This window comes from Dama dama, chromosome 12 (assembly GCF_033118175.1).
Source record: "Dama dama isolate Ldn47 chromosome 12, ASM3311817v1, whole genome shotgun sequence".
Taxonomy (NCBI): Eukaryota; Metazoa; Chordata; class Mammalia; order Artiodactyla; family Cervidae; genus Dama; species Dama dama.
In genome coordinates, this window is record NC_083692.1 from 65,578,989 (window position 1) to 65,599,071 (window position 20,083).

Consider the following 20,083-nt stretch of genomic DNA (forward strand, 5'->3'; position numbering starts at 1 on the left):
GGCAGGTGGGATTCTCCAGTTGTGGTTAGAGGAGCTTAGTTGCTCCCTGGCATGTGGAATCTTAGTTCACCGACCAAGGATTAAATCCATGTCCCCAGCATTGGAAGGCGGATACTTAACACTGAACTACCAGGGAAGTCCCCCACCCTGCTTCTTTATATCTCAAGCCTTTAGAGAGGTGGATCTGAGATTTGTTCTCCTGTCTCCTGGCTTGGCTGCCTTGTTAATGAATCCTTTTTCTGCTGCAAACCTCTGTGTCTTAGCATTTGACTTGCCATGCTTTGGGCAAACAAATCTGGTTTGGTAACAAAAGCATTATCAATGTGGCACAGGCTGGATATTGGTCATTCCTTATTTCCTTCCTTCCTCCATGCAGCTTTTATGGATGGTCTTTGCATTAGAGCTGTACTAGGCATAGGGAATACCCACTCCAGTGTTCTTGCCTGGGGAATCCCAGGGACGGTGGAGCCTGGTGGGCTGCCGTCTATGGGGTCGCACAGAGTTGGACACGACTGAAGTGACTTAGCAGTAGCAGGCATAGGGAATGGATCAGGCTTGAACTCCATCCTGGAAGAGTAAGCAGTCCAGTGGGTAGAGAGTCTAGAAAGCAAATATTTATGGAACCAGTTGTAATAGAGGTAACCAAGCCTCAAAGGCAAAGAAAGAAAAGATTAATTCCACTAAGGAATTAATTAATTAAACAGGTTTTTATTCCCTCCAAAGTAAAAATACTAAGTTTTTTCTTATTACAAAAGAAATACATGCTTATTTCAGAAAAATGAGGAAAAATATGGAAAAGATATTAAAAGCATTCCTTTCTCACCACCAAGACAACATACTTAATCTCTTAGTGTATCTCAAGAGGTACTAATACTAATGAAACTGAATCCTTAAAAATGAGTAGCTGGAAAAAAAAATCAGTAGCAGATATTGGTAAAGTTTTTTATTTAAAAGCCTTCACCACAGCCTCTGGAATTTTTAAAAATTTTATTAATTTTATTTATTTTTGGCTGCACTGGATCTTCATTGCATTGTGAGGGCTTTCACTAGTTGTGGTGAGCAGGAGCTGTTCTCTAGTGCAGGCTCAGTAGTTGTTACACAGGGCTTGGCTGCTCTGCGGCATGTGGAATCTTCCTGGACCAGGAATTGAACCCATGTCTCCTGCATCGGCAGGCGGATTCTTAACCACTGGCCCACTTAGAGAAGTCCCAAATGTACTGCTCTATGTGTAAAATATCTCACAATTAAAAAGTAAATAAATATAATATCTAGTCAAGGATTTGGGAGGACTGGTTTAGATATTTTGACTCCCACTAAACTAAAATTTAACTTTTAAGAAATGCTGACAATAAAATTAGAACCATAATCCATAAAAAAATCTTGTCTTTAATTTTTTTCAAATATGTATTCATTTATTATTTTTGGCTGCATTTTGTCTTAACAAGGGCTCTTTCCTTAAGATGCATGGGCTCTGTAGTTTTGGTGTGCAGGCTTAGTTGCCCCGAAGGCATGTGGGATCTTTTTTGTGTGTGTGTTGTGTGTGTGATTAAGCCTTTTTTTGCCCCCAATTATTTTTATTAGTTGGAGGCTAATTACTTTACAGTATTGTAGTGGTTTTTGCCATACACTGACATGAATCAGCCATGGATTTACATGTGTTCCCCATCCTGAACCCCCCTCCCACCTCCCTCCCCATCCCATCCCTCTGGGTCATCCCAGTGCACCAGCCCTGAGCACTTGTCTCCTGCATCCAACCTGGACTGGCGATCTGTTTCACACTTGATAATATACATGTTTCGATGCTGTTCTCTCAGATCATCCCACCCTCGCCTTCTCCCATAAAGTCCAAAAGTCTGTTCTATACATCTGTGTCTCTTTTTCTGTCTTGCATATAGGGTTATCATTACCATCTTTCTAAATTCCATATAGATGCGTTAGTATACTGTATTGGTGTTTATCTTTCTGGCTTACTTCACTCTGTATAATGGGCTCCAGTTTCATCCACCTCATTAGAACTGATTCAAATGAATTCTTTGTAATGGCTGAGTAATATTCCATTGTGTATATGTACCACAGCTTTCTTATCCATTTGTCTGCTGATGGGTATCTAGGTTGCTTCTATGTCCTGGCTATTATAAACAGTGCTGTGATGAACATTGGGGTACATGTGTCTCTTTCAGATCTGGTTTCCTCGGTGTGTATGCCCAGGAGTGGGATTGCTGGGTCATATGGCAGTTCTATTTCCAGTTTTTTAAGGAATCGCCACACTGTTCTCCATAGTGGCTGTACTAGTTTGCATTCCCACTAACAGTGTAAGAGGGTTCCCTTGGCATGTTGGATCTTAAGACGTTCCCTGGCCAGGGATGGAACCTATGTCTCCCGCATTGGAAGGCAGATTCTTAATCACTGGACCACCGGGGAAGTCCCTATGTGTTGTTTACTTTTTAAGTAATTAATTAATTTTTGACCTGTACTGCAGGGCTTGTGTGATCTTAGTTCCCCATCCAGGGGTAGAACCTGAGCCCCCAGCAGTGGAAGCACAGAGTCATAACAACTGGACTGCAGGTGATTCTCTTTTTTTTAGTTTCTAAAACTACAAGTTGCATAAAACCACAGGAGTAAAATAGATTTATAAAAGTACAAGTCACAGGTGGTAGGAAAAAATGGTTAAAACAAAATCTGAAATGCTATCAACCAATTTAAGCAATCAGAGATCAACCCAAGTTTCAGCCTCATGCAAACATTTGAAATGTTATCATTAGAGGAATTAATTTAATGAATTTAATTTTCATTCTGGATATTAAAAAGTTTTTATAAGCCTGTCCCTGTTTAATGTTACAACGACAATTTAAGGTTTAAGATTTTTTTTTTTTAAATGATGGGGTGTGCATCTACAATGTAAGTTTTTCAGATGTCAACTGGCAGAAGCTGGCCCTGGGGACTCAGGGCCTGTTGTGGATAACCAACAACTTACCTGTTTTAAATTGAATTGCCAAAGGCACTATTGCGTTGAGCTTAGTAAATGATTTGAGTAAAAACACGTAAACAAATTGAGCTGAAATCAAATAAAGTCTGAGTTTTGACCGAGGGTTAAGGAAAGGTGGAGAGGGGTGGCGTTTTCCAGGTAGGGGTTCAAGACAGAACGAGCAGTAGTGGAAAAGGTAGAAACGTTGAGTATGCGGAGCACATTCCGGGAACACTAAGTAACCTGGTGTGATTGGGGAAATGGAACCTCAGCTGTAACCTGGTATGACTGGAGGGAAATGGAACCTCAGCTGGCCAGACCATGGAGTTACTGCTCTGAGCATCCACTCCACGGAATCTCTCAGCTTTCCCCCGTTTGTGCGTGCTAATTCGCTCAGCTGTGTCCGATTCTACGCGACACTATGGGCTGTAGCCCTCCAGGCTCCTCTGTCTATGGGATTCTCGAGGCAAGAATACTGGAGTGGATTGCCATGCCCTCCTCCAGGGGATCTTCCTGACCCAAGGATCGAACATCTCCTTACATCTCCTGCATTGGCAGGCAGGTTTTTTACCACTAGCGGCGCCAGCTGGGAAGCCCTGTCCCCCTTTACTCGGCTTCTAACCCATTCTCGGTTCGCCTTTCGAGATCTCTGCTGGCTCTGCCCCTCTGACTGTGCCTGTGGCCCCGCCCCCTAGAGAAAACCCTGGCCACGAGGTGGAGTTTCGAAGGTCTGCTCACACCCCGCCTTCTTATAGGCGCGCGAGGCAGCTAGTTGGCACCGTTTGATGACGTCACGGTCATTGACAGAGAAGCCGCGGCCTTCGCCGAAGTAGCTAGCGGCAGGGTAAGAGTCTGAGTTGAGGTCCAGACAGACTGGGGCGCCTTCAAAGGGCGCGGCGGGAAGGCCAGCGGTTTGTAGCCAGGGCGGCGGGTTTGCGGTCTGCAGTGTCGTGAGGCTGGAGGAGGAGTTTGGAAGCCCGTCGACCTGACTCCCGTATCAGGGTTAGGGGGCGTGTTGGAGGGTAGGCTGCGAAGGGCCGGGTGGGCGGCGTGATAGTCAGGCCTGGGGGCTAGCAGAAACCTTAAGGTCGGGACTAGGGTGAGGGTGGCGAATGCTTGGGGTCTGGGCAGGGATGTTATCTTCAAGGGTTCGGCTTTGGCGATGGGTGGACCACACTCAACGAATCTCTCTCCTTTCTTTCGCCCGCTTGCTCCTGGTGGCTCACGCGGGCTGCAGGTGTAGCATGTCTAGTCTGGGGACCTTGGGTGGCGCACGCGCCGGGCTCGGACTGTTGCTGGGCACCGCCGCGGGCCTTGGATTCCTGTGTGCCCTTTACAGCCAGCGGTGGAAACGGACCCAGCGCCGCGGCCAGAGCCAGAGTCGGTCCAACTCTCTGGACTACACGCAGACTTCAGAGCCTGGACGCCAAGGTAGGACCGGGGCTATTGAGGCCTCAGGGACTGTTGAGGGGTGGGTTTGGGGTCCGGGCTGCTTGTAGCAGAACCTGCGGGGCAGGACAACAGAGGAAAAATTAGAGGGGGGTGGGTGCGGGGCCCAAGAGTTTCTTTTCAAGTTTGGGGAAAGTTTATCGAAAAGGAAAAGCAGTCTTCCTCTACTGTCGTCTTTTTCCTGGAATCGCAGGCAAGTATATAGTGAAAAGGCTTAGCTTTCACTTTTAGTTCTGGCCGCAGAAGTGCTGTGTATGTATTAAAGTTACTTGCTTAGTGTGGTTGAGGTGTTTAATAAGTAGAGGAAAGGCCCAAAAGAAAGTAAAAAGAGAAACTAGTCTTGGAGGAATTAAAATTTCTTGAGGCTTATGTATTAAATTAGGTTAACATTAACATTCGAAGGCACCTTGGAGACTGTATAGTTCAAGTTGTGTTTTTTTTTTTTTTAATCCTTCTTATGAGTAAGTTGAGATTGAAAAAAGTTGTGTAACTTTCCCGAGGCTGTCACAGTAAGTGGCAGGATTGGGCCTGGTCACCTGGTCCAGTGGAGTTCCCACAGCATGGGGTCGGGAGTGCACTTACTGCAGTTGAAGCTGAATATGGCTGGGAGCCAGCCACAAATGGTTAGTACTTTCAGTTTTGGAAAACTTTAATGTTAACCCATCAGAGCAAAGCATCTAGGGCTCGGCCAAACCACTCCCCTCATGTGTGTGTGATAGAAGAGCAATCAAGTCATCTTGCCTCATGTTCATTGGGAACACATGTTTCCTCTGATGACCAAATGCCAGATGGTTCAGAAAAGTTAGTTTTCGAAGAGTCTTAAGAGTTTTCACCTTAGATTGCAATTGTCTGTCAGCATTTTATAAGCTGGTGGTAACCTAGTGCTGCAAATGTGCTTACCCTTCCTTTCTTTTCCTATTTTATTTGTTGGTTCATAATTTCTTAGCTGTAGTCTTTCTTCTACTGAGGTTGGGAGATGGTGGCCACACTCCCAGGGATCCTTCTTGCTTTACATGCTGGAACATTGTTGGGTCTGTACAGTAATCCAGCCTTTATTGTTACTAGATTTCCTTTAACAGCTTTATGCTTGCTTGGACTGTGGGTCCTGCCTTTCTGGTTTCTTTCCTGTTTTTACATTTCCCACTTGTCTTAGGTATCAGTTTTTTAGCGTTTACTTAGATCTCAATTCAGGGCTTGGCGATGATGTTTTTTTCCAATGGGGTTTGGGTGGGTTTTTCCCGGTGTACCTTTTCTCTCAGTGACTGCCCCGCCCCCCCTTCCGTTTACCTTGCCACTCTCTGATAATACTAAATGAAGCTCTTGAGAGGAAAGAGTGTTCTTTGCTGTTCTTTGTGAAGTGCAAGATCAGAATTTGAGTAAGCTCAGTTTCAGTTTTTCTGTGTGGTAAGTATTGACTGCATGGGATTTGGGCAGCAGGGCAGCTATCCTGCCTTCTAGTTATCGCACTCTTGCGAGCATTCTACATTATCTGCCAAGGTGTACAGTGCTGATGAAGGGCCCTGGGTGCAAGGTTTTTGGAACAGAGGGCTCTTGTGGACTTTTTTTCCCCTTTGGCCATGCTTGCAAGATCTTAGTCCCCCAGCCAGGGATTGAACGTGGACCCTTGGTAGTGAAAGCATGGAGTCCTAGCCACTGAACCACCAGAGAATTCCCTGGAGAGCTCTCGTTTAAAGATTGGGACCTTGATTTTTTTTTTTTCTCCCCCCTGGTTTGTTACCTGGGACTTGTGAATATCTGAGCCTCAAAGATATTTGTAAATTGAACTCCAATGAGAAGCAAGTGTTCTTGAATTCTGGGTGCAGGATCTTCTCGTCCCTCTATCCCATGGGGCCTCACTGTCTCCTATCCTCCTTCCTCCAGTCAGGCCATTGCGGGCAGTCCCGGGTGAGGCTGGCGATGCTGCAGTGCTGCCAAGCCTTCCACGAGGACAGGAGGAGGTCCTGGACCGCCTGGAGTTTGTGCTGACCAGCCTGGTGGCGCTGCGGCGGGAGGTAGAAGAGCTGAGGAGCAGTCTGCAGGGGCTTGCTGGGCAGATTGTGGGGGAGGTCCGGTGAGTATTACAGCCTTCCTTCCTGTCTTGGCCCCTGCACCCTAGCGTTTCCCTGCCCCAACAGCTTTCTCAGCCTTTGCTGTCTGTCTGTAAGGACACAGCCAGTTTTCTGGCTTCTCACCTCACTGGCAGGGAAGCCATGTGCTTGATTCCTTGCCTTGCCTGAGTTCTTGCCTTTGGGCCCTCGGGGTCTGTTGCAGCAGCTGAAACACTTTGTCCTGTTTAACCTGGTCTGCTCTGTAGGCTGGGTCCCGCCATCTGCCCTTCTTGCTCTCCTGGCAGAGACCCCAGAATTTCTCTGCTTTTGGCCCTTTAATGAGCAGTAGTAGTAAGAGGCTCCCTCATGGTGAGGGGAAAGGCAGGCTGGAAGGGCCTAATGGCACCCTCTGGAAAGAAGCTTGCGTTTCAGATCGCATATGGAAGAGAACCAGAAAGTGGCTCGGCGGCGAAGGTTCCCATTTGCCCGGGAGAGGAGTGACTCCACCGGCTCCAGCTCTGTCTACTTCACGGCCACCTCTGGAGCCACGTTCACGGATGCCGAGAGTGAAGGCGGGTGAGTCATCTCTCCTGGAGACAGCTGTGGCTTCAGCCAGGTTACATTGTGTAAAAGTAGTGTTTAGAATGAAAAATTCACACCAAGCTGCTGTAAATAATTTTTAGAACAAGGTAAGGATATAAACAAATGAAATACAAAACAGTTGAAATAAGAAAAGCCATCCACCATATGTCATCCTGACAAATGGAAATGTTAACAGCAGTTACTGTTTGCATCTGTTATTTTTCTCAGAGTAGGTTTGCTTTTTACCTAGTTATTAGATCCTTTATTTTTGTTTTACTGTAACGTTGGTTGGGTGGTTTCCTGTTATCACGAGGACTTTGTAAGCTTTGTCTTAATGACTGTATTCCCTTCACTGAGTGACCGGGCCAGGTCTACAGAGCTGTCTAAGCACTGAGCATGCTCCCTCCCTCGGGAAGTTCTCTTCCCACAGGGGAAGATATGCTTGTGTGCCCCTGCCCTCTTCACAGGTGGGCGGTAACTCAGCTGAATAATTGGTGGGCCAGCAGGTCTGGCCATAGGCCTTACTGTGAGATAGGGCTGCAGGCAGGAGTCTGGTGGAACCCCCAGGTTGGTCAGGCTGAAGGCTTTTTGGTTTTAAACCACTGGTGCCATTTTGAAACTTCTGTCCCACGAATGGAGTCTGAATGAACATCTTTGTTGCAGTGCTTGATGCTGTTAATAGCAGCATCTGCCCTTGTCTGCTTCAAGGCCCAGTCATCCAGGTGGCTCATGTGAGGTCTAGAGGCTGGTCTCTCTTTGTGGCCTTTGCTGACCCTTTTTCCTCCTCAGGGAAGGGACTGGTGAAGTGAGCAGTCAGGCCTGACATGTCAGGGCAGAATGACTGGTGTAGCTACAAATGTGCACATGGAAACTAGAAGCTAAACTAGTCATTCATGATAATCTTTGCAGCATGTCCCTCTTCAGCTGAAACACTTCATAATATTAACTACAGTTTATTCCTCCCTTGTGACAGACACGGTGGAAAGCACTTCAGAGGTATTTCCTCAGTCTCACAAAGTTCCTATGGAGTAGGTGATATTCTTTGCCCTGCTTCTCAGATGGAGACCTGAGGCCTAGTGAGGTTTGATGCCTGTGGGCCCAGGGTTGCAGAGCTTCTAAGCGCAGGCTCAACCAGGCTCATCTGCCTTCTGAGGCCTGGTTTGGTTATCAGAGCACAGAAGGGCCTTCAGGGAAGACATGTCACCCACAGCCCAGGACAGTTCTTCCCATTGACTGAGACCTGCCCAGAGCAGTGTGTCTGTTCAGTACATCTTCTTCAGAAGTGTCAGCCTTTATTTCTGCACTTAGTTCCCCAACCGGGAATGGAACCATGCCCCTGCTAGAAACTTCAAGTCTTAACCACTGAACCGCTAGGGAAGTCCCTCAGCTTTGTGTTCTTGTTTAAACAATATATTCTCCTGCCTTTCTTCATTTGCTTTTCTAAGAAAAGTAAGAGACGTATTAGTCCTTTTCCATGTCAGTGCCATTGGGCATCTGTGCCAAATTTGATTATTGCTGAGGTGCCTCTTGAAAAAGTGAAGTCTTGGGGAAGAGCTTTGGTCCTGTTGCCTGGATGGTCTGACCCCTATTATCTCAAGGGCTCACAGAAATGGCCGTTTTCTATTCAATTTACCTAGTATCTGTGAGCTGAGACATGCTTCCAGAAGACTGTGTTAGAGGGGGCAAAAAGGAAATTAATATTTGACACGTCTGGATTAAAAAGAAAGGATGAAATAGTCAATAGTGGGCCCTGAAACTTAAGGAGCATCTCTAAGCAACCCAAGGAAGCCAGTTACTTGACATTTGAGCTTTATGAGTGTGGAACCTAAGGACAGGTCACAGCTCTGCCCAAGACTAGGATAATAGAACTCAAACCCCTTCATGATAATTTTAAGAAATTGTACAAGCTTCTGGGAGCAGCACGAGCCAGAGTGATTAACCAGGGAAGTTTATGGGTGCTTCGTAGCTTGGGGTGCTCACTGGGCCTCCCACAGCCGTACAGGGCAGACAGGGCTGCCAGCTGCCTCTAGCAGCTGGAGAGAAAGGGTGGCTTCCTGGATAATAGCTCCAGCAGGCTCAACCTTGTGACTGATCCTGGCCTTGTGGAAGCCGATGGTCGTGCATGGGGCAAGACAGGGTTAGCCGACTCCTGTCTGGAGCAATGGCCATGGTGAATCATTCGTTTGGTCAGGGTCATGGTCAAGGGAGAGGAGACCAAGTCTTGGGAGTGGCTTTAAACATGTGGGCCCTGGGGAAGGAGAGCTTTGAGGGATGAAAGAATAAGACTATTTGATGGGCAGCTCTGCTGCACTGAAAGCTGTGTTCTCTCTTTCTTCCAAATAAAACAGCTCCCAGGGGATCAGCTGAATGTGCCAGAGTCCGAATCACTGGGTGGGTCCGTGAGCTTGTTCCCAGAGCCTTGTTCCAAACGCAGCTTTAGTTCCCTCCTTGCAAAACCCAGCTCGCCCTAATACCAGCTCCCCTGGCAAACCTGTCCAGGCATTCCAGCCAAGAGCCACTGCCTGCAGCCTCACTGCTGCTCCTCCTTGGGCGTTCGCTTATCACCTCGTTCCTCTTGGTCTTATCTTCCCCACCACTGCAGGGTCAGGGCCCAGGCCTGCTTGTCTTTGCCTCAGCTCAGCACTGCTGATGGGGCTTAGCAGTTGGAGGAAAGAAATGTAATTGCTGGGAGGGCTGTGTGTATGAGTCCTTGATCCCTGACTTGGGGGCTCTCCTTAAGGAGCAGAGTTGCCCTGCTTGCTTCAAGGGAGCCTTGAGTCCTTGCTCCACAGGGGGAACAGTGTGTCTAGCCTGAGTGCACAGGACCAAAGGACCTTTTCAGAGGTCCGTGACTCATCTCAAAAGCTGCTAGGCATGTTGAACAAAGGGGCCGCCCCTTCTTCTCTGGTGGATTTCACCAGCGGCTGGGTATGTGGTCCAAGAAATGTGGGAGAATGCTGTGACACCAGCTCTCACTGGGTGGCAGCAAGGTCCCCCTGACCTCTCCTTTTCCTTGCCTATGTGAGTTCTCCAGCCTTTAGGGCCCAGCGGGATCATAGCACTGAAGGACCTTCCTCCTGGCTCCATTCCCTGGAGACTGAGCTCAGGCAGGATGAGAGTAGGGGTCGCTCCCCATGTGCCAAGGCAGCCTTCAGCTGAGCAGGGAATGAGTGGGGTCTCCTCTCCTTTTTGCAACGTGAAGTGATGAGACTCAAGCTTGCACCCGCCAAAAATCCATTTACTCATTTTGCCTCTGGGCCTGGCTGGGCTGAATAGGGGCTCTGGTAGCCACTGATTTGACTTTCTGGATGGGACAGGTTATTGTCTAAGCCTAGGAGCCTAGGAGAGTTTCTCTAGGCTGCCCCTGTGTGGTCTTGCTCATCACCATCCAGGTTGGTTGTGAAATCTGATACCACTTTTTCTTGTCCCTTTAATTTCTAAAGTTTTTACTGCAAATTGCTTGAGTGGGGAGATATTTGTATAACCTCCTTAAAAAGCAAGGTGAGGAAGGTTTTAAATACTTTACAATTTGTTGTAATAGATGTTTCTGGAGCACCTTTGTTAAATGCATCTGAAAGCTCCTCTATAAAGAAATAGGATGGATGGACTGGACCCCAGGTCTGGTTACTTGCTTGCTCCCTTGTCCTCTCTGGCTTTCCAGATGAGGAGGACAGCACTTGGGCCTGCAGTAGTCAGCCCCCCTGACCTTAGACTGTCTTGTTGTGACTTTGTTTGTGTCTCTCCTTCGGGTCTGATTTGCTCCAGCCACAGGGATCCTACCTGTCTTTAATTTCGGGACGGAGGAAGGCTTATCCTTAAGTTACTCAAGGATCTTCCCTGTGTCTTGGAACCTGCTAGCTTACACAGAACCTGCTTTTAACCTGGGGGCTCTTTGGTGTCTGGTTGTGACCCCTGGAAGCCTTATCTCCTGCTCTGCTCATTTTTTGTCTGACTCAGTTGGCAGTTGGGGAGAACACTATCATTAGCTGCTGGTGGAGGCAGAGATCCAAGAGAAACAGTGGGTGCAATCAGAGTTGGGCTCCCCAGGAGACACCTGGATGGCGGCCCCACAGACACCTTCCTAAGGGATTGTTTGCATCTTCTGCCTTTCCTGCTTCCAGCTGCAGCCCTCCCCCACTCCCCCCACCAACTCCCAAGGTTTCCAAGGGACACTCCTGTTGTGGTTGAGGTTTGGTTACTGACTTGGGACAGAGGTATACACTGAATTGAGAAAGAAAATATGTATATCTGTGGCCACGCACAGCCACAGAGGCTGGCATCCACCCATGTTGGTTCTGGCAGGTGCATTTGGCTGATAAAACAAAAATGATTGACAAACCCTTCCCCTAATGAGCCATCGAGCTCCACCTACTTAAGGTTTTTATCTTAAACTTTTATAACTTATAAGAATATACGCTCCCTTAAGCAATCCTATCTAATACTAAAATATAGGGGGGATATTAATTTCTCTGCCCTGAGAGGTCTACTGACATTTTGTTGATACCTTTCTAGGCTTTCTCTGTTTTCTGGCAGACGTGGTGGTAGCTAAGCAGTGGATTCTCATATCGGCCTCTGACTGTCACAGGGCTCCGAGTTGGTCACTCTTCCCCTCCCAGATCATTTCCCCACGGTTCCCCAGGAAGCATTCTCTGAGGACTGAGTGCCCCCCCAGCGAGGGGCATGGCTCACGGTCAGTGCTGATGACCGCAGGGCCGTGGAGAGCCCCTCTTTGTGGAGGAGGCTAGACCCCTGGTGATCTGAGGTTAAGTAATCCCCTCCCTTGACCTTGTCACTTTGTTTCCCTGCCACAGTTACACAACAGCCAATGCTGAGTCTGACTATGAGCGGGACTCTGAAAGGGAGAGTGACGGTGACGGGGAAGATGAAGTGAGCTGCGAGACCGTGAAGATGGGGAGAAAGGACTCCCTGGACCTGGAGGTGGAGGTGGAAGTGGTTTTGGGTCCGGAGCCTGAAGCCCTGGAGGCTGGGGGCTCCCCTGGCCAGGAAGATGTGCTGCCCCTCCTGCAGCAGGCAGACGAGCTGCACCAGGGCAGTGAGCAGGGCAAGCGGGAGGGCTTCCAGCTGCTGCTCAACAACAAGCTGGCGGTAAGCCTCCGACGGCCTCTGTACCTCGCCTCCCCCTGCTCACTCCCATGAGTCTGTCAGTGGCCCTGCCAGGTGACATGGGAAGGGAAATGAGGGTGACTCATCGAGTTTCTGCATCTGCCCTCAGGGACCTACACCCTTTTCCAGGGAGGCTGAGGTCGCCCCAGGGGCCTGTGTACTCCCTGTCCCAGCGCTTCCTCCCCCACCACCCCCGGGTAGTTGGCTCTGGTAGAGCAACTGCAAGAGCTCCTCTCGGCATTGCGAGAAATGTGGAAAGAACTGGAACTTTTCCCCTTTTATTTCCCTGAGGCAGACCCACAGCTGCCTGTCCCATTTGAAGTTTTCATCACCAGTGACAAGTGTGTGGGTCACTCAATCACAGTTCCCTTCTCAAGTTCACTGCCAGAATTTATGCGGAAAGACTGAAGGCAGGAGGAGAAGGGGACGACAGGATGAGATGGTTTGGTTGGGTGGTATCACTGACTCAATGGACATGAGTTTGAGTAGGCTCTGAAAGTTGGTGATGGACAGGGAAGCCTGGTGTGCTGCAGTCCATGTGGTTGTAGAGTCGGACACGACTGAGTGACTGAACTGAGCTATAAATGCCCTCAAAGTTAGAATTTCCCTTTTCTTGGGCATTTTCACACACTCTTGCTGTGACTCATTCCATGTTGGAGTTGACCTTTCCTCCTCACAGGATTAGGAGGCCAGGATGCCCTCACTCTGTGGGTTGTGCAATCTAATGACTAGAGAGAATGTCACCAGCTAACTGCAGGTGAGAGGTCATGTGGGATGGCCTGATATCAGTGTTTACAAGACACTCAAAGGTAGAATGTGGGGAGAATGTCAGGGCCCCGGTTCTCTGTTACTGAAAGAAGGGAGCCTTATCTCTCTCTTTGGGTAGCAGCATGGAAGCCGGCAGGACTTTCTCTGGCGCCTGGCCCGGGCCTACAGTGACATGTGTGAGCTTGCTGAGGAGGCGAGTGAGAAGAGGTCCTATGCCCTAAGTGGTAAGTGCCGACAGCCTCGTGGTGCAACGGACTGATTCTGAGGGTGGAGCCAGCCCAGCGGCTTGGGGCCCAAGGGACCCACCAAGACGCAGACTATCAGGGCAGCTGGGGCTCAGGTACTCACCAGGGACAGACTAGCTCCCGGAGACCCATTTCCTCCTGGAGACAGAGAGCAGTCCCTGCTTTCCTGCATGGCATGGGGCTTGAGTCACACAGGCGTATGTGACTGTAGTACAGTTGACCTTGAACATCAGTGATTTGAGCAGCACGAGCACGCACACAGTCCATGGTTGCTTGGGCCTGAGGATTTGTTGTTGCTTAGTTGCTAAGTTGAGTCCGACTCTGCAGTGGCTCCTGTCCATGGGATTTCCCAGGCAAGAACACTGAGTTGCCATTTTCTTCTCCAGGGAGTCTTTCCAGCCCAGGGATTGAACCCTTGTCTCCTGCATCCGCAGGCGGATTCTCTACTGCTGAGCCAGAGGGCTGACTATAAGTTACACGTGGATTTTTGACTGGGCAGAGGACCAGTAACCCCTGCGTTGTTCAGGGTCAATTGTAGTTGTTTCATTAGCACAGTTCTTTGTCCTAATTCCTTAACTACAAAGGGCAAAACCTCTCTTAACCTAAGGAGGGTTTCTTTTGCTGTTGCTTAGGAATCTAGTTTCAGTTATGGAGCCTGTCGGGCAGGTGTTTAAGAATATAATGAGTGGAGTACGTTTGGTGAGTGCCGGGAAGGAGTAGTTGGGGTGAATATCACTAGCTTAGAAGTCCCTGGGGTCTACTTAGCAACTCTGTTGTCAAAATCTGTCCCAGGGGCATGTAGGGTGCATCTAACTTGTGCCATGTTCATGGCCTGTCTTCTACTGTCATGAAGTTGTTAAGAATCCTGAGGTTTTTAAAGACTGGTTTTACGGGGAAGGTGATGTGTCCTGCCTAGCTACACACCCTCTGAGTGAGGCACCGCCAGTGGACTTCCACATCTTGTAGTTCAGTTATCCAGTTAACTGAACTATCTGCCTCCCCACTTTTATAAGTACAGCCTTGCAGACATTGAATTTTTGATAATGTAGAGTCTGACAGTACCTCAAGGTCGTTATTCTATAAACTGTTGTAGAATTCTGCCAATACAGAAAGGTCAGTTGAGTTCAGTGTTTGATCTTCAGAAAAATCCCTGGAAGTTGTAACTGAAGGTGCTCAATTACTGTCTGCTTCTTTTCAAAACAGTTTCTGCTATTTTTCCTGTGTTTCAGGTGAGGATTCTGACCAGCATTTGGGGCTGGTGTCTGGACTCTTGGTGGCAACAACCACCTTTCCTTTTCCTTTTGATCATCTCTCAGTACTAACAGCCAGTGTGAACTCTGAAGGTGGAGATGGAGCAGTGGTTAGAGAAGCAGCTGTGCCCACACTGGTCTGGCTCCCTGTAACACCCCCAGACAGATCTGTTCCTTCTGGAGGTCAGGGGACTGTGGAGAGTCTTTGAAGGCTCTGCTCTGTGATTCTAACTTTTTAGGACCATTGTTGGTGGATCTAAAGTTCATTTTGTGTTGCCTCTAGAAGCTGGACCATCAGGAGGCTGCAGAAACTGGTTGCCTCATTCTTCACCGTTCTTTCCCTAGTGAGTGCGGGCTTTGAAGGGGGCAGAGTGAAGTCCCCTAAGAGACAGTGTCCCTCAGTGGTAGAGCCGTATGGTTCTTCTGCTTGGATAGAGGAACTGTAGGGTTCTTGTTCTCTTTAAATGTATTTGTTGCATATACAAAATTATACCATGATCACTTGTACATGAGGAAACATTTCAGATTAGCCAGCCTATCACCTCAACACATTACTTTTGTTCCATTCTGTGTTCCCTTTCAAGCCCTCACCATTGAAAAATTCTTTTTATTTCAAATTTTTATTATATAGTTGACTTAACAATATTTCAGAGGTATAGCAAAGTTACTCAGTTATACATAGATATACTTTGCAGATTCTTTTCCATTATAGGTTATTACAAGATATTCAATATAGTTCTCTGTGCTATACAGTAGGTCCTTATTGTTTATCTATTTAATATATAGTAGTTCATATCTGTTCATCTCAAATTCCAAATTTATCCCACCCCCTATGGTAACTAGTTTGCTTTCTAAACTGTTTTGTAAATAAGTTCATTTGTTTTTTTTTTTTTATATTTCACACATAAGTGATGTATGGTATTTGTCTTTCTGTGTCTTATTTCACTTAGTATGATAATCTCTAGGTCTGTCCATGTTGCTAAAAATGGCATTATTTCATTCTCTTTTATGGAAGCCCTCTTGATTCTAATTAGACGTCCCACTTCACAGTGTTGTTTTCTCCAGTGTGTAGGTGTAATGGTCTCATCTGGAGGGCTCCAGCTCCTTGACGTTCTAGGGTACCCTTGTCAAGAGCCTGCATGTGTTTAGGCCTTGATTTCTGTTAGTTTTGGTGTCTGGAAAACTTGGGTAAGGACTACATGAAAGTCATCCTTGGTCAGATGCCAGGTCATTTGGCTCTAGTGAGGAGTTCTGGCCCAGAGCCATGATTACTGTTCCTAGATCATGGTCCTCTTGAGAATTCGATCAAAGCTGTGGACCCTCTCAAGAAAATGGACATATGCCTAATATTATATGCAACTTCAGTGGGATTCATGGACACCCTAAGGCCTGTCCACAGACCCCAAATCAAAAACTCTCCAGGTAATGATCTACTAGGGACACTGATTGCTTTTGAGTCCTTTTATATTTGAAATGCTTTGAGCACATGGGGTGGGTGTTATATAGCTGGGACAGCTGATGACAGAGATAGGGAAAGCAAGGCAAAGTGGAAGTTATCCTTGAAGAGCTATTTGCAGCTCTTCACTCTGCTCAAGTGCATAACTATTTATAAGTCCTGCTTGGGTGGGAACTGTGAGAGCTAGAGAAGTCCATCTTCCCACAGCCTCTCCCGTGGAAGGGTCACGGGAGCCTGTGTCAACTCTGGATCACCTCTGTCTTACAGGAAAAGAAGCAGCTGAGGTCGCTCTGGAGAAAGGGAATGAGAACGCGGAGTGTCATCAGTGGTAATAACACCCTGCAGGGGCCCAGAAAGAGCCAGCATGGGTTAGAGTGGAGCACAGCCTTTCTTTTCTCTGCCCTGGCCAAACAGGCATTTGCCAGAGGCACCAGAAGAGGAAGCTCTGGCCTTTATTTCCGTATGTCCCATCCTTCCCCAAGCCAGGGACCCTGGGGAGTTTCCTTTGGGAAGTGCCTTGGGTGTGAGATAATGGAGAGTAGTACAGCTTCCTATTGAAACCTGGAGAAATGAATAGCTTTGTTACAAGTCATCCTTGGCTTCAAACTTGCGGCTCCTGGCTCCTCAGGGAGGTTGGGACATTGGCAGTTCCCCTCTCCCACACAAGCTCTTCATTCCCCTAGCTGCGATCCCTGGCTGGTGGTGGACTTTGGCTTCTTCGCTTTGCTGACATGAGGAAACATAGATGTGAGCTCACCCCCAGGAAGTTTGGCAGCCAGTATTAGTCCTCAAAAGCATCAGCCCTGTTTGTGATCTCCTGTGGGCAAAGTCCTGCCACCTTGTGTGGGTCAGGGCCAACCTGTGGCCTGGAGGCCTGGTTCTAGGCACCTCGGTTTTAGTAAAAGTGTTCCTTTTCCACCTCCCTGCTGCTTTCCATAACTCTGTCCTCAGATTGTGAGCTGGAGAGGCTATGTTTCCCCATCTGTTGCTGAAACTTTGCAGTGCCTCTTTTTAGATGCCAGGTCACTGTCTCTTAGGTGTCACAGGTGTTGCTTCCCTGTGCGCACTCTTGGGGCTTCTGGGGTCACAAGGATGGAAACTGACCTCATACTTTCTTAGCTTTTCTTGGGAAACAGTTATTTGGACTAAACTGGAAATAAGCCTCTGGAAGTATCGGATACAAATACCCCTCAATATTTAGTGAGTACACAAAAAAGCAATTTGGGCCTTTAGAGCCTCATTAACTCTGCTTCCAGAAACAACCCTAGGGGCCTGGGGTCATAAGACCTTTGTTTTTGAAGACAGAAAATTGGAAGCTGGATGGCTTTGTTCCCCCGGGAGGGTGTCGAGGAGAGGGCTGAAATTGGAGGCCTTTTCTTCCTCTGCTTCTGTTGGTAATTCTAGAGTATCCCCTTCCCAAACAGCTTCCCAGTGACGTACCAGTATGCTTGCCAGGCTAAGCAGACATAGTGTATTCAGGTTTCTTACATATTGATGCTGATTTTTAGAGACCTGCTTAAGTTTTTATGACAGCTATGGCTATACTGATCATGAGGGGACATTTGGATTGAGACCTTGCAAATATAAAAGAGCCCACCTTTTTTGTACCCACTGTACTTTGGGGAATTGTGAACCTACCACTGTATTTGCTAAAGAATATGAATTGGGACCACAGGTCTGTGAAAAGAGGAATTATGTACAGATGAAGTATTGGGCTGTGCCATTGGCCATGGGTGGGAAGCCCCTTCCTGGCAGGGATGATCCTCAGTCCTGTGTCTGAGCGTGCCGCTGCTTCCCCCCTAGGTACGCAGTGCTTTGTGGTCAGCTGGCTGAGCATGAGGGCATCCAGAGGCGCATCCAGAGTGGCTTTAGCTTCAAGGTGAGAAAGGCTTCTCCTCCCCTTCCCTGGTGCTGGTCTAGTGCAGATTACCTGCTCCAACCTAGCTCTTTGCAAAGGTGTTCCTACCCGACAGCTCTGTGACTTGCCTCTCTTCCCTTGGTAATTCTGCTCTCTGATGTTACCTTGTTTATATTTACACTCTAGGAGCATGTGGACAAAGCCATTGCTCTCAAGCCAGAAAACCCCATGGCTCACTTTCTCCTTGGCAGGTGGTGCTACCAGGTGAGCTAAATTTCAGGGCTTGACACAAAGGCCCAAACTATCCTGAGACACTGATCACCTTGCAGGGAAGATCAGGGTCCTTAACATGGTCTGGCTTATGTGTCATTCCCTCCGAACAGTCATGGTAGTGGTGACTGGATGCAGTCCTATTTGGCCCCTTTTTCTTTCAGTACAGAACATTCATTGTTCTTAAAGATACTTAAGTTTTTAGTTACACCTTGATCTTTTGGTGGCAGGTCTCTCACCTGAGCTGGCTAGAAAAAAAAACCGCGACAGCCTTGAGTGAAAGCCCCCTTGGTGCTACTGTGCAGGATGCCCTCTCAAGCTTCCTAAAGGTATCAGGGAGGGAAGGGAAGGGTGGACAGCAGCCAGAAAGGCCAGGGTGACCTTGTTTTCCCTAAGGACATTAGTGTATTGGGAGGGGTTTCTGGTAGAGGGCAAATTTATGTGTGCCTGTTCTATGGAAAATGAGAAACCACTGGAAGGGCTTATTAAAAAAATGCAGACTCACTGAATCAATCTCCAGGTTGGATACTGGAACTCTAGTAAACTTTAGCCTGACTTGGATTTCGGAACCTCTTACTGAAAAAATGCCTTCTCCCTTCTCCAGGCTGAAGAACTACAGCCAGGATTTTCCAAAGCAGGAAGGATATATATTTGTAAGGTAAACTCATCTGCCCATTTCAACATAGATGAAATATATGTATGTTGATATTTTTTCTTGAAAGCATACACGCATTCCCTTCTAGTCTCCTGGTGGTATTTCTCCCAGGTTTTCACTGTTGTCTCTTCTCAGTGCTACAAAGAACTAGGGAAAAACCCTGAAGCTAAACAGTGGATGAAGTTGGCCCTGGAGCTGCCAAATGTCACTAAAGAGGTAATACTTAAAAGTTTTTCTAACACAGGGTTCTTTCACTGAGTCATTATGTGACTTTTTAGGAAAGAATATCTTCCCATGGTTCTTATTTCCCTCCAAAGAGAGTCTGCACTTTGCATGTGGGTTTTTTCTTATACATCTCACCTGGGGAGGAGACAGAGTTCGTAGGTTCCAGGTTGTCCTGGGAAAGTGGGAAAAAGACTGGCAATAGCAAGGAAGCAAAGGGCCTATTCTCAGGCACCAATGGTTTAGGAAATGTTTGCTTGGATTTAAAGTCCTAGTCTTATTCTCTTGTTTTCCTAGGATTCAGCTTTCCAGAAGGACCTGGAAGAATTGGAAGTACTTTTAGGAGAATAATCACATTTCAATGGGCTTCATGACTTGAGGAAAGAAAAAAATTAAGTCTTTTCCCCTTAGGTCCTGCTTAGATCAGGAACTGAGCAAGAATGCTTAAGGGAGTGTCTTGACTCCTAGGTCTGACTGCTGCTTGCTACGATTCCCCAATTTCTTCCTACTGGTTAATTTATTCTAATTCCTTACCTAATCTGAAATTGGGGAAGTACTTGAGACCTAGGTTTCTGTTACTTTTTCCATAAAGTGAGTTCTCAAAAAAATCGAGACTAGTATACACCTGCCCTAGGGTAGAGTGTGGATAGAACACTGCAGGCTGCCTTTCAACTGCTGGTGAGTTGGATGAACTCCAGAGAGCTATAGGAACAAAACACAGAATGTGTACTCCTAATCTTTTTCACTGATTAGTATCCAGAACCAAAGTATGTATAGTCCTAAGATCACACACCCCAACCTACCAGGGCAGAAGGTCAGGGAGTCCGTGGGTGTTGCCTCTGCTCAATCTATCATGTGGATCGCAACTGTACTCCTGGGCTGAGGGCTGGACCACCTGACTCCCAGGGTTCTGGCAGCTTTTGGAACAGCCGTGCATAAGGCTTATCACTGAAAATGATGATCTGAAGAGTTGCCTGGAATATATTTTGGTACAAACTTGAAATAAATCCAAAATTTAAATTTAACTAGAAATGATTATAATCCCCTTTCTATGTTTGTTTTCAGCTCCTAATTCTTTCTTGGCACTTAAATAATTGTTTCTTACTGTGAGGCAATTGCAGAGAAGTAGAAAAACAGTACCAAATAGTTTAGAGTAAGCTCTTTGGTTAAAGAAAAACTGAGACAAGTTTG

General features: G+C 47.3%; 1 protein-coding gene across 5 annotated transcripts; it reads left to right on the plus strand.

Annotated features, from left to right (window-relative positions):
• Positions 1-3,720: 3,720 nt before the first annotated feature.
• On the plus strand, positions 3,721-19,924 carry RMDN3 (regulator of microtubule dynamics 3). Of its 5 annotated transcripts, none has more exons than XM_061157552.1 (13): positions 3,721-3,809; positions 4,203-4,396; positions 6,296-6,485; positions 6,895-7,038; positions 11,856-12,150; positions 13,055-13,160; positions 16,155-16,215; positions 17,691-17,766; positions 17,932-18,009; positions 18,246-18,344; positions 18,620-18,673; positions 18,806-18,886; positions 19,190-19,924. In XM_061157552.1, the coding sequence occupies exons 2-13, from the start codon at positions 4,210-4,212 to the stop codon at positions 19,241-19,243; spliced, it is 1,425 nt and encodes a 474-aa protein (XP_061013535.1). In that variant the 5' UTR covers positions 3,721-3,809; positions 4,203-4,209; the 3' UTR covers positions 19,244-19,924. The 5 variants fall into 5 exon arrangements, with proteins under 5 accessions (XP_061013535.1, XP_061013534.1, XP_061013533.1 ...); XM_061157551.1 differs by lacking the exon at positions 3,721-3,809 and adding an exon at positions 3,816-3,987; XM_061157550.1 differs by lacking the exon at positions 3,721-3,809 and adding an exon at positions 3,816-3,967.
• Positions 19,925-20,083: the final 159 nt, after the last annotated feature.